The sequence below is a fragment of the Centroberyx affinis genome, unplaced genomic scaffold (assembly GCF_046629955.1).
Source record: "Centroberyx affinis isolate AG114_WGS23_722 - 3 ecotype Tasmania unplaced genomic scaffold, CSIRO-AGI_Caff_v1 ptg000359l_1, whole genome shotgun sequence".
Classification (NCBI taxonomy): domain Eukaryota; kingdom Metazoa; phylum Chordata; class Actinopteri; order Beryciformes; family Berycidae; genus Centroberyx; species Centroberyx affinis.
This window is the reverse complement of record NW_027279030.1, coordinates 136,748-150,188: the sequence shown is the minus strand read 5'-3', so window position 1 is coordinate 150,188 and position 13,441 is coordinate 136,748. Positions and strand designations below refer to the sequence as shown.

Genomic DNA, 13,441 nt, shown 5'->3' with positions numbered 1-13,441 from the left:
AAGGAATATTTTTGTAATCATAATGTTATGGTTATGGCGCTCTCTAGTGGAGAAATCAGCAAACAGCAGCACAAGAAATATTGTTCCACTTGTTTATTTTACTAGCAAGAGTTTGTTCGTGCATATACACACAGGAGGGAGAGTTAACAGTGTTTTGGGGTGGAGGGATTTGTAAAAGTCCATATAAAAACGAGATGATGAGATGATAGTGACAAAAAGCCCCTAAAAAGCATGGTAAGAGAAGTTGAAGAGTCTACTGAATGTGAACTCAATATATGTTGACATACATAATTTACTAAAATTGCTCTGACATAGTGAAATATGTATTTAAATTATGCACACACACATAATAATGCACATACACACATACACATACACACACACAAAATTAGCTTGTTTGCTCATTTGAATCACGATGCATATCTAAATGTGTGTTTGCAAAATATTTAAAGAAAATTATCTTTTTGTCTAACAGCTAATGTTATTGGTTAAGTTTACTATAAACATACACTGGCATCAAGTAGGCCTACCCCTGTTATACACCACTGAAACTCCCCAAGTAAGTGCAAATTCTGCAGTGCTATAATGCAATTTCCATTTTCAACAGTCTATTGAGACTATGCAAAGGGAATGGCCTCTCATTTCATTCAGGATCATACATTTCTCTGTTGGGGTCAAAGAAGTCTTTGCATGGCAGGGATCTGTATCCTGATGTCTGAGAGAAGTTGAGGGTCAGCTGGTCCTCTATGTTTCTGCCGATCTGAAGTGTGGCCAGCCAACCCAGGACTTTCTCAAAGTTGCTGTTTGACTTTTGTCTGTCCGGTAAAGACCCAGCTACAGACGACGGTGGGCTGTCGCCACTCACTGTGAATCAAACAAAGCACAGATTGATTTTGGTGTCATGGTGAATGCTTTGGTGAACCATAAAACCATATTTTTACTTACGGTCTGGGATCAAGAACTCCTTGCTGTTCCGAAGAAGATTTGAGGATGTCAGTATGTCCTTATCCAGTTTTTCAATTTCCTGGCTGATTTTCTTCTCTACCTTTTCCTCTTTCTCCTTTCCATCCTTCTTCTTTTGACCGATACCTTTAATTTTTGGTGTCTCACCGACTAATAATCAATCAGCAACACGAAAGATTAAAAAATTAAAGCATTTATGTTAACATGAAACAACGTATTGATCATCCCCGTCACAGCATAATACTCACTCAGTGACTTGTGCTTGGTGGTCGTCATACTTCCCCTGAGCTCAGCTTGCAGGTCGAGGAGTGTTTGCCTGAAGCCCATCATCAGCTCCAGCTCTCTCCTCCTGTACTCCTGCTCCAGACGTAGCTTCAGCACTTGCTTGAGCTCCTTCCTCCTGAACTTCTCCTCAATTCTCCAATGGGTGTCTCTCATGTCAGGGCAGAAAAGCTGGCCGCCGTTCCCTGCCACCATTTCCTCTATCTTCTCAAACAGCTCGGTAACCTGGTTAGTGTCCATCTTCTTCATGTTGTTGAGAACGTGGTACTTGTTCTCACACTTGTCTACCAGCCACTGTAGAGAGGCTTTCTCCCTCTCAATGTGCTCCTCTATGGATTTGTCTTCTAGCCTGTCTCCATAGGTGAAGACAACCAGCGTGTGTTTCCACACACTGGCATCCAACAGGCTCATGTGTTCCTCCATCGCTCTCTGCCGAGCTTCTGTGAATGCCAAGTCTAACGGGACGACCAGCAGAACAGCATGGGCTCCCAAAGGGCAAAGAGACAAACCTCGGACGATTTCTTTGTCCTTCTCCTTGGTGTACCGGGAGGGATCCTTGTGCCACCCTGGGGTGTCGATCACTGTGACCAGTCGGCCTGCAACCTCTCCCTTCTCCGCTTGACAGTATTCATTCTGACAAGTAGCAAAGACTTCTTTGCGCAGGAGGATATTTCCCATTGCACTCTTCCCAACTGTCTTTTGACCAAACATCACCAGCCTGAGCTCCTGTAATTTATTTCTGGAACCTGAGAAGAAAACGACTATCTGTCATTACAAGGTGAAAGACAGTATCACATACACACAATACGAAGAAACAGTGGGGTGTTGTTATACCACTACCATATATTTACCAATAACACATTTACTCATAAATAAAAATTGCGACACTAATGTTGCAGTGGAATCTAAACTCTACCTTTGAAACTCGCTCTTTTGGCTTTGATTTTGCTTTGCCTCAGTTTTGCTCTTTCTTCCACTTCCTTTCTTCTTTCCTTAATGGTCAGAAAGATCTGCTCATCCGGGACAAAATGGTTCCAACCATTTCCAGCGACAATTTCACTGACTTTCTCCAGCATCTCTGTGACCTGAGTGCCATCATCTTTATTCTTATTATCAATGACATGGTACCTATTGCCGCATTTGTCAACAAGCGACTGCAAGGCTTCTCCCTCCCCTTCAATGTATTCCTCTATGGTCCTCCGCCCCAGCCAGTCCCCTCTGGTGAAAACTACAAGGGTGTGTTTCCACACATCTTCCCCGAGCAGCTCCAGGTGTCCCTTCACTGCGGCTCGGTGCTTGGCATTAAAGGACGCATCTGCATCGATCACCAGCAGGAACACATGAGGCCCGGGGCAGCACAGAAACATGCTGCTCATAACTTCCTGTTTGATCATTTCGGGGGTGTCAGAGGCCGGGAAGCCTTTCCACCAACCTGGTGTGTCAACCAGAGTTATAGCAGTTTTGTCCACATAACCCCGCCTGACCACTGACTGTGCGGTTCTTTTCCCATCCTCTTGCTCTTTGACTCCTAAGATGGTGTTCCCTACTGAGGTTTTCCCCACGTTTCGACTTCCCAAGAGAACCATCCTGAGTTCTGGGATCGGTTTTTGGTTTTCTGTTGTCAGAAAAATCAAATCATAGTTAGCCATGGGCCTTACAGCAAGTCATAGATTTTACTTAAGTCATGACAAAAATATTGCAAACAATGATACAAGAACAAATATTACAGTAGCTGCAATGTTTGAGTTTAGCATTCACCTGGAATTAGTGCTTTCATTTTCTGCTTTTGTTCCTCTGCCCTCTTCCGTCTCTCATCTGCCCTTTCGGCTGTTGCCCGTTGCTTCTCTTGAATTATTTGAAAAGTAAGTTCATCTACCTCATAGCAACCGCCGTTGTTATGCCACGCCATCTCGTCTATCTTCTCCAGCAGCGATGTGACCTGTGATGAGTCACTTTTATCCTTGTTATTAAAAACATGGTACCTGTTCCCGCACCTCTCTACTAACCACTTGAGCGCCACTCCCTCGCTCTCAATGTGCTGCTCTATTGTCTTCTGCTGGAGGAAATCCCCACAGGTGAACAGCACCATGGTGTGTTTCCAGACCCTCTCTCCCAGGAGCTTCATGTGCTCCTCCAGCGGTTTTCTCTGCTCCAGGGAGAAAGCCGAGTCTATAGGAATGACAAGGAGAAAGGTGTGCGGCCCCGGAGGACACTTGGACGGGTTGAGCTTGAACGTCTGTTTGTCCCCCTCCGGGATCTCAGTGAGGGAGTGGTAGCTGTTCCATCCCGGGGCGTCGACCACAGTGAGCCTGCGCCCCTCCACCACCTCGTTTCTCAGTTCAGACTGAGCTGTCCTGGTTCTGCCGCACTCAAACCTTTCCCTCCTAAGTATGGTGTTGCCAGAGGAGCTTTTACCAGACCATCTCCCACCAATCAGAATGATCCTGACCTCTGGCAGGGCAATGTTGCCTTTCTTCCCTGTGAGGCAAAAAAATCATGAAAATCACTCTTATTGGACCAGACATATTATGCAGAAACAAAGAATCTTGACGTTGGGTGGAAACCTTGTATCTCCAAAATAAAAAAATAAAAAAATGGCTTGTTTTAGTTTGATAGCAATGCATTTTTGGCATTATCCAATTGACTTTGAAAAAGTTTCATAAGAGGTCAGAGGATTTTCTCAACCATAGAAGATTCTTCAGTTGAAGTGAAAACATGAAAATCATCAACATTGGGAATGACAAGGTTTTCACAGCAACATGTAAAAATGTTTCTGCTGCTTTAGATTATGACGGATAGAAAAGAAATGTTGTTGTAAACGTGTGCTGTGTTGTTCCTCAGTGAGTTATTTCTGAGAGTTATTTTTGACTTTGTAAATCCTTTTCATTTGGTAAACTGAGTCATGCTTTGGACAAATCTGCGCTGATGCCTGGAGAATAACAACAATGGGAAACAAGATCAGAACAGTGAAATATTTTTAGAATGTAGCGTCTTAGACCTTGAATCAAAGCAAATTATGTTGGATGTCAAATGAAAAAACTTCAAGGAACTGAGATCAGTGGAATCAGCTGAGAATGAGTCATCATCCTCCATCAACACTGGCGTTTTGTGATGTTTAGAAATAAAAAAAAAATCCTCACTTCCTTCCTGACATGTCACTTTATCTAAAAATATACAATGGCAAAGGAAAATGCATGAAACGTCTGCCAAAGGGTAGGATTATGAAAAGCAGGGTTTACCTTCTTGGAAAGTGATATTTTGGGTGACATATCGAGTTGTGTGGTTCTGGGAATCAAACTTTTCCTCCATCCTTACAGGCAGACAGGAGTCAGGTCTAACTGGTTTTGTTTGGCATTGTACCAGAGCCTTCAGTACATTCAGGTAGGGCATTGTTGATTTCTGAACGCATACCACTGCTGTCAGTTAGAGACTGCCTGTTTTTATTGTATCATTACTGACTTATCTCGTGATCAAGGCAAAGTAAATGGTCTCCACACATTGTTGACTGCTATACAGCAGTGTAAGGATTGTAAACAATTATTCCTTTAGTTAACCAAATATGCTGTTTGACTGAGCTGAGTTTTAGCCCACAGTAGTTTTGCATGTTACATGAGAAAAATACATAATTTGAATATTTGATAGTGCTAAATCTACACAACACATCAGCCAGAAAGCCCTTGATAATGGGACACTTAAGCTTAAAGTAACTGTGTCTTGAAGCACCTTAAACTATGCAGCTACAGTACGTACAGTATGTATTAAACAATACCATCTTGATTAACTCACCAAGGTTTGTCTCCATGTTGTCTGGCCTGCTTCTTGTCCTCAGCCGGAGGTCTCTCAGCTCAGTAGAGGTCAGTGAGGGTGAATTCTCTCAGAAGTTGACCCTCGGGTTAAATATGTTCAGCAAACATGATTTCCTTCTCTAGGAATTTCCATCAGACTTCACTCGCTGCTGGTCTATGCTTCTGTGATCGCGTGCCATGTGATGGGAAACTGAACCTTTATATAGGGCCACCTAACAGGTTTTACCAGTGGCATGAAAAGCTGAGCTGTTGTTTGTTAAAGGAATAGTTCACCCAAAAATGAAAATTCTGTCATTATCTGCTCACCCTCATGCCAAATGAAACACAGGTGAAATTTGTTAGTCCATATAACACACAGGGAGGTTGCCAGCACAACTTGGTAGCAGCCTTCTCCAAAACAACTGAAGTCAACGGGGACCTGTTCTTTAGAGTTCCAAAACAAAATCACATGTGAATAGAAAGACCTATACACCATTATTTGTTGCAAATCAATCAACTATATTTAAGATTTGCACTAAATTATGGTGTAAATTTACTGTAGGTCTTTTTGGATCTCTGAAGAACTGGTCCCCACTGACTTCAGTTGTTTTGGAGAAGGCTGCTATGGAGTTGTGCTGCAGCCTCCTTGTGTGTTATATGGACATACTTCGCCTGTGTTTCAACTGGCATGAGGGGGAGTAGATGACAGAATTTTCCGTTTTGGGTGAACTATTCCTTTAATCCTAACCTAGCACCTACTGTATGTAGGTCAAACAAAATAACACATCAATTAAATTGGATAACAAAAGTCTACACACCCTTTCAAATTTTCTACTGTTATTGCCTTGAGGTCTGATTTAAAAACCCATTAAATCAGACTTTTCATTTGTATATAGTAGCCATCAAAATCAAGGTAAAAACAACTTATTTATGATAATGTATTAAAAAACAAACAAACAAAAAAACGTGGTTTCATAAATGTACAAACCTTTGAGTTAATAGTTAGTAGAAGCCCCTTTAAATTTGATAACCATCTCTCTGCCAACACATCTGGATGTAAGAATTGCAGAAAAGTTCAAGCTCACTCAGATTTGAAGAGGACCTCTATGCTCACTCCGCTTTAGGCCAAACCAGAGATTTTCTACAGGATTGAGCTCTGCACTCTGACTGGGCCAGGATACTGATACTCATTTCCTCCAGCCATTCCTTGATTGATTTGGCCGTGTGCTTCAGATTCTTGTTATACTGAAAGATTAACTTCTTATTTAAATTGAGGTTTTTTGTTGCGGAGGGCAGCAGATTTTTCCTCATAATATCTTGTTATCTGGAGCTATTAATTTCCCTCTCTATCCCCTCTGAAGAGAAACAGCCACATATTTCGATGCTGCCGCCACCATGCTTCACAGTAGATACTTTGTTCTCTGGGTGAGGAGGAGCTGCGTTGGCTCTGCACCAAAACATATCTTCTGGAATTAAGACCAAAAAGTTCTACTTGGTTTCATCAGACCATAAAACATTTTCTCACATGATTTTGGGAGACTGACCGTGTCTGCTTGCATAATTTAGATGGGACTGGATGTTCTTTTTAGTGAGAAGTTGCTTTCATCTTGGCACCCTAACCCACAGCGCAGAATTATGGAGTGAAAAGTGAAATGGTTGCACACACACACACACACACACACACACAGTCCTGGAGATGCCAGAACTCCTCCACTTCTTGATTATAGTCTTCACTGTTGCATGGTGTATTAAAAGTCTTCTTATATCCCTCTCCTAACCTTGACATTTCAACAATAACATCTCAAAGATATTGTGTTCGCTCCCTGTTGCCCGTGCTTGTCTCTTCACACTGATATACACTATGCAAAAAAGAAAACCTCCAGTGAACTCCTAGTTTTAATTAATCTAATTAGGATCACTTCATTTAATTAAAGCTGGAGGAAAATTAGCTGTTACCATGCAGGGTAATGGTGATTGGTTAAATCATAACGCAATTACAAACCACAAATTGAATGGGTGTGCGCCACTACGGTGTTTTAGCTTTCCATTTTTAATACATTATCAGGAATGACAAGCGTTTTGTTTCTACTTTGATTTTGTGGCTTATTTTATTCAAAGGAAAGTGAAAAAAGTCTAATGGGGTTTCATTTCAGGGCTCAGGGCAATAAAAACTAGAAAATTTGAAAGGGTGTGTAGACTTCTGATATTCACTGTAAATAAAAAGCATGATCTTAGTTTAGAACAAACTAACTGCAAACAAAATATATGTATGTTGTACACAAGTATTTATTTTAAGGTGGTGTACTTGAAATTTAATACATTCAAATATGTGTGACATGCCCTCACAATAATTCTCACTGAGATGCAGGTCAGGACTGTGTCTCTCCAAGACCTAACAGCATTTAAATTCAGATTTTAAATTCACATCCAGCGTAGTAGGAGAGTAAAAAAACAGTGTTCAGTGTTTTCTGGACATGTTTCAGGTGAGAGCGATCCTTTAGCTGACAGGATATAACTGCTTGTCCAGCAGATTGGACATCTCCATCCAGGACAGATCCCACTGCACCTCTGTCACATCCTGCTTGGTCTTGGGAAGCTCCACTGCCGGTAGTTCTTCTTTGGAAACTGGCCAGCAGCTACGGCTGCACAACTTTTGGTACCTTCAACCAAATAACAGACATTTAGTGAACAGCTTGACTTGTGATTCATTTTATAAACAATACATATCTACAGTAGAGAGAGTGATAAGTAAACTGAGCCAGGTTTACAGATGCTGTAACTGACCTGTAGTGATAAACCAGCCAAACGATCAGAGGAATAAAGAGCAGAAGTCCAACAATCCAGCAGGACAGAATAACCCAGGTCCAGGTGCCTGATCAAGGAAACAAATCATACTTATCTATACACAGTATTCTGTTACATCACCACACGGCCATCTTGGTAGGAAAACAACATCGAGTTGTGTATAGTGTAGGAAATGCATGTGACATCATGGGAATGCTATGAATATGTGTCATGATCTGCAACACCTGGGTAGTAACAGAAACTGCATTCCTTGGATTGTGTAGTGTGACTGCAAATCAACACAAGATACTTTTCAGTGTGTCATACATGTCATACAGTAGGTTTTTTTTAAAGATTTATTTTAGGCATTTTATGCTTTATTGATAGAGACAGTGTGAGAGAGACAGGAAGGTATGGGGGAGAGAGAGAGAGGAGGACATGCAGCAAATGACCGCAGGCTGGATTCGAACCCACCGGGGCTCCCCAATGATTTGTAGGTTTTATAAGTGCTGATGTTAGAGTACTGAAACGTGGACATCACAATTTTAAAAAGCAGCTCAACTGAAAACCATTTGTAATTAACCGTTCAGATTTCATTTCTAAAGCACAAATACGCACATTAGGCATCGACTGAGCACCTTCTCAGAGGTTTGAATTGGTGTAAAACGCACCCCAACACTGCTGCTACAGAAACAGTGAGTTAAATTGAGCTATTCTTTGGTTCTTGGAGCTTATTATTTGGTCTTTTTTATCATGCATGCAGAAGATAATTCTCTCTGAAAGGCAGCCTCATACCACTGAGAGTTATATAAGATATAACAAACTGAATTTTCAAACATTATTCTTGGTTTATGCATAGCCTGCTGTATGTCTGAAAACATGACAGATTTTATCCAAAAACGAACCAGAGGTAATTTAAAAAGTAATACAACAGTAACATATTTACACATTTCAGTAATCAGAAACTGATTACTTTTCTTTGCCTGGTAATCGTCACAGTTCATATATCAGTATTCCATTTAAAACTAGTGGGTGTATCAACAATTTGAAATCAGTTTACCATGAGTGGAGACTGTTGTCCCATCTGCTGACGTTGAGTTGCCTAAAACAGAAAACAAACCACATCCTTTCAAAGATTCAGTTTCAGTCATGCAATATAGAATGTTAAATATTTGAATGAAACTGAATAAATTAAACAACGGCCATCCTTCCTCACTTCCCACTGATAACCAGCTCTCTGGGCTCTCCATCTTTCTGTCCTGGGAAGCACATTTGTAGAAGCCTTCGTCTGCCCTCGTCACATTGTCAAGCGTCATCCGTATTACATTCTCTGAACTGTCAGAGCTGTGAACTTCCACTCCATCTTTGAAGAAGGTGGTTTTGCTGCGGTTGCTGTTCCAGTACTGGCAATACAAGACCACTTGATCACCCTCTGGAACAGTGAAGGCGGGGCTCTTCATGATGATGGTACCATCTGTTGGACAAAGATTATCATCATGTTTAATAGACACCTTCATTGTAGCTCATTAAACATACCTGTATGACCCCTGGACATATCAATCATTATCATCATTTTTCTTATATCAAATACAGTCTCTCTATCATGTCACACATTTAAAGCCCCAGTCTAGGATTTTCTACACTCCCAGTCAAAAGTTTGGACACCACATTTTCTTTATTTTTTTTTAGTTAGAATAATAGTAAAGACATCAAAACTGTAAAATAACACAGATTCTTTAAAGTAGCCTCCATTTGCCTTGATGGAAAGGCAAAGGCTTTGGAAAGAAATTCATACATAGGCATCAACTTCACTATTTATATTTGTCTAAAAAAACGAATTTTAAGCATAAGCCTTTAGATCAAAATGGCTTTGAGATGATGAAAAACATAGTATATTCAATCAGCTGTGTCCAAACATGACAGACTGGACCAGTGTGTTTGTGGTTTGGATGCACTTTGCACTACAAAGACTCACAGCTTACGGTGATGTTGACTGCATTGCTGCGGCCCTCAGCGCTCTCACACCAGTACAGTCCACCGTTCCCACTGTAGACCCCGGAGAAGACACACGCGTTGGGGACGTCCGCACTAACAGCGCCCTCTAGCGGGGAACACAGTCCGGTCTGGAAGTCTGCGGTCCTCAGTCCAAAGTCCTGAGAGAACTGCCTCAGTCTCCAGCCGGAGGAGTTGCTCCGAGACGCGGGGCACCGCACGGTGAGATGCTCCCCGCGGAAAAGCTGCCTGCTGTTGGGAGTCACAGTCAGCAAGGGAGGGGGCAGATCTGAAAGAGGGGGAGAGAGAGGGGGGGGAGAGAGAGAGAGAGAGAGAGAGAGTAGAGCACAAGTGGGGATGCAGTTGTTTAAGTCCCATACTATAGTAGTTGCCTGACATGACACATGGCTGCATCTCCTAAGGTTTACCTGCATCTGCATAAATGTACTAGCCATTGTGTGCCAATAGGCTGCTGAGTAATGGGTTACATACACTACATACATACTGCAGACTATGAAAAATAAAGTGCATGCCATTACAGTTAATAAGAAAAACACAGCATTTAGATTCTAGATGTACTAATAATTACTTGTTGGATTACACACATGATTGAAAGGAACAAGGCCTTTTGACTGTGAGATTAGACATTTTCACACAATTAAAAAGTATAAATGTAAATGACAATAATCAGATCATTCAGACTCAATTCCAAAATAGAATAGACACACATCAGAACTTAATTGGTTGTGGTACGCATTTGGGGGTAAACTAATGTAAAAGTACCTGCAAATAACCAGAGTATGTTGTTGTGTTAGAATAATCCAATAGATTACATTACTAACTCTACATTATAAACTGGAACTGTACTGGAATACATTTTGAAAGTAACCTTCCCATCCTGCCGTGTTGCTGTGTGTATATAAAAGAAACCCACACTGCAGAGCTTGTATCTGCTCCTGTAGCTCACCTGACACGGTGAGCCGGGCTGTGTCGCTGAGCAGCACAGTGGTGGAGTTGCTGCCCCCACCTCCCCCTCCCGCTCCCCCTCCCCCCTCCGCCTGGCACCAGTAGCTGCCCTCGTCCTCCCTTGTAACCCCCGTGATGGAGTAGCTGTCACCAGAGAGCAGGTGTCTGGGGTTCGGGGTCGGAGCTGTGTGTGGTTTGTGTCTGAACCAGCGGTAGGTCCACAACACAAACCTGGAGCCCAGCGGTGCCACGCCACACTGTAGCAGCACACACTCTCCAGGGAACACGTTTGGCCCCGGAGGCCAAACAGACACGCTCACCTTGGGAGCCGCTGCAGAAAGATAGAAAATATTTTCCTGCTCTTTTCCTGCCTGTGTCAAATAAAGTGTGCAAGCTCTTTATCAATATGTAAGTCGCTTGTCTTTACCTTTAGATGTAGCAACGTGGACGACAAATGCCGTTACACCTGAAAAACAGAGAAATGTATTGGACACAAACCCATGTAGAACTATAGCAGCCAGAAGTGTGGACACACCTGATTGAATGTACTGTTTTTCATTATCTTAAAGCCATTTTGATCTAAAGGCTTATGCTTAAATGCTTGAAATATGTTTCTTAGACAAATATAAATAGTGAAGTTGATGCCTATGTATGAATTTCTTTCCAAAGCCTTTTCCTTTCCATCAAGGGAGGGAAAGGGTGGCTACTGCAAAGAATCTAAAATATAAGATAGTTTTGATTTGTTTGACACTTTTTTGGTCACTGCATAATTCCATTTGTGTTATTTCATAGTTTTGATGTCATTACTATTATTCTAAAATGTGGAAAATAGTAAAAATAAAGAAAAATGTGGTGTGTCCAAACTTTTGACTGGTAGTGTACATCACTGACACAGAAGAAAAGCCAGCCTTTGCTGTTGGATCCTAAAGCGCAGACCCTGAAGCCAAATGTGTTCCTTTTTCTGTGTCCCTGTAGCCGCTCCACCAAAGCTTGTTCCTGCCACATCGGTGCCATTTTGGGTATGTGAGTCCCAAGAGCCTGTAGTCAGCTCTGCCAATCAGAAGTAATGTATTAACATGAGAATGAATCGCAGCTCAGATGGCTTGTTCCCAGATGGCGGCACGCCAGCGGAAACTAGTCAATTATGGTCTAGTGCTGATTTTGAACCAGTGCGTTATTTAACTGAGACAATGAAATGTAAAGCCCCAAAAAAGAGTGAATCTAAATATTCAAGTCGTACTTTAAACATTACATCCAACATGACCGACTTGTGTGTGTGTGTGTGTGTGTGTGTTCGGTCTAGACACTATACTGCAACATTCCCTCATTCTGTCAAGACTTGGCTATAAAAAGACATCCCCATCCAGGCTGTATTGTTTACATACATGGATGCTCATACTGTACTATGCGCATGCACACACACACACACACACACACACACACACACACACGCACACGCACGCACACATACGCACACACACACGTACACACACACACACACACACACACACACACACACACACACACAATCAGAGTGCTGCCACACACTGTGACAGTGGGGAGCTTAACATTTCTTAATGAGACTGTTTAGACGGTTATCATCCCCATGGGTGTGGAAGGAATGTACACACATTCACTGTATTTTCCTGTCAGACAGCTGTAGCATCCGCAGATAATATAGTGCTGCTGCAGTCGTACAGTTTGGAACATAACTCATGTTCGTCAAAGACGTAATTCACAATGATTTGGCAGCCCTCACCAAATCATTTCCATTAGCCCTATTCAGATTCTGGCTGCTGAGCATAATTTTAAGTTAGCACTCTCTGAAATTCCCTGCTGCAGGCTAGCAGTCTAGTAACATCTGTATCCCTGCAAACTGTACTGATATCTATATCAAATAGAGAACATAGCTTTAATCCTAAAACAGCACTGCTCTGACAGCTGAGACATGATAAATGCAGACCCCCCCCCCCTTGTACAAACAGAAAACTTGGACAGTTTTCTCCACCAGTGGAGCGTGCTTTAAACTACATCCATTCAAAATGTAAACATAATTATGTTTTTCTTGTAACACTGCACAGTATTCTGGCCCAACTCCACATAAATAATGTATTTAGTTTTTACCAACTGTATGTTGGTAAAACCTAATTGCAGAGCTATACATAGGCTTGTGTGAATTCAATCATTCATCAGCAACAAAGAGGCAGCTGTGCATCAGTCAATCAGGTTTAATCTGCTGTTTAACTCACCCAGAAGTCTGGAGATGAGGATGATGTTCATTCTATCAGGAACTGAACATCCAAAATTAGATGCAGAGTTCGGCACAGTTATTCTCCTCTATGTTTCTCTGTAAAAAACAGAAAGTGATAATAATCATAATGGGGATATCTATCCACCACCTGAAATTACATATATTTGACAGGTCCAAGGTTCTGATCCATAGGGTTTTTATTCTAGAGGCTATAAGAGAATGAAAGAATGATCTGTTAGGAGGAGCTTCGACTCCCTATCACAGCATACCCTACTACAGAGATGGCCATCTTGGTGGGGGCACTTCCTTCCTCCTTTATCCAGTTAACAGGCAGAACCATTAGACAGCGGAGTCCAGAGACAGAGAGGAAGGCAGCAAGGTGAAACTCCCTGTGGTGAGACGCCCCAAACCACCATAC

At 42.0% G+C, this 13,441-nt stretch overlaps 2 protein-coding genes across 2 annotated transcripts; both read right to left on the bottom strand.

Annotated features, from left to right (window-relative positions):
* Positions 1 to 88: 88 nt before the first annotated feature.
* Positions 89 to 5,210, bottom strand: LOC139641261 (GTPase IMAP family member 8-like). Its single transcript, XM_071515562.1, has 6 exons — positions 5,032 to 5,210; positions 3,004 to 3,723; positions 2,162 to 2,860; positions 1,212 to 1,991; positions 946 to 1,113; positions 89 to 864 (listed from the first exon to the last, which is right to left on the bottom strand). Exons 1-6 carry the CDS (start codon positions 5,045 to 5,047, stop codon positions 644 to 646), a joined length of 2,604 nt encoding a protein of 867 aa, XP_071371663.1. The 5' UTR covers positions 5,048 to 5,210; the 3' UTR covers positions 89 to 643.
* A 2,077-nt stretch (positions 5,211 to 7,287) lies between these two features.
* LOC139641276 (Fc receptor-like protein 3) lies at positions 7,288 to 13,290 on the bottom strand. Its single transcript, XM_071515578.1, has 8 exons — positions 13,022 to 13,290; positions 11,200 to 11,238; positions 10,774 to 11,103; positions 9,790 to 10,095; positions 9,031 to 9,288; positions 8,875 to 8,916; positions 7,815 to 7,902; positions 7,288 to 7,690 (listed from the first exon to the last, which is right to left on the bottom strand). The coding sequence occupies exons 1-8, from the start codon at positions 13,050 to 13,052 to the stop codon at positions 7,528 to 7,530; spliced, it is 1,257 nt and encodes a 418-aa protein (XP_071371679.1). The 5' UTR covers positions 13,053 to 13,290; the 3' UTR covers positions 7,288 to 7,527.
* Positions 13,291 to 13,441: the final 151 nt, after the last annotated feature.

Bases quoted from the DNA above. Each gene is read 5' to 3' on its own strand.
- LOC139641261 (XM_071515562.1), bottom strand. The intron at 2,861-3,003 runs GTGAATGCTAAA...TTCTGACAACAG, and splicing joins AATGAAAGCACTAATTCCAG to AAAACCAAAAACCGATCCCA. The intron at 865-945 runs GTAAGTAAAAAT...TTTGATTCACAG, and splicing joins GGAGTTCTTGATCCCAGACC to TGAGTGGCGACAGCCCACCG.
- LOC139641276 (XM_071515578.1), bottom strand. From the start codon at position 13,052: ATGAACATCATCCTCATCTCCAGACTTCTGG. The intron at 11,239-13,021 runs GTGAGTTAAACA...TCTGTTTTTCAG, and splicing joins CCTCATCTCCAGACTTCTGG to GTGTAACGGCATTTGTCGTC. The intron at 7,691-7,814 runs GTCAGTTACAGC...ATTTGGTTGAAG, and splicing joins TGGCTGGTTTATCACTACAG to GTACCAAAAGTTGTGCAGCC.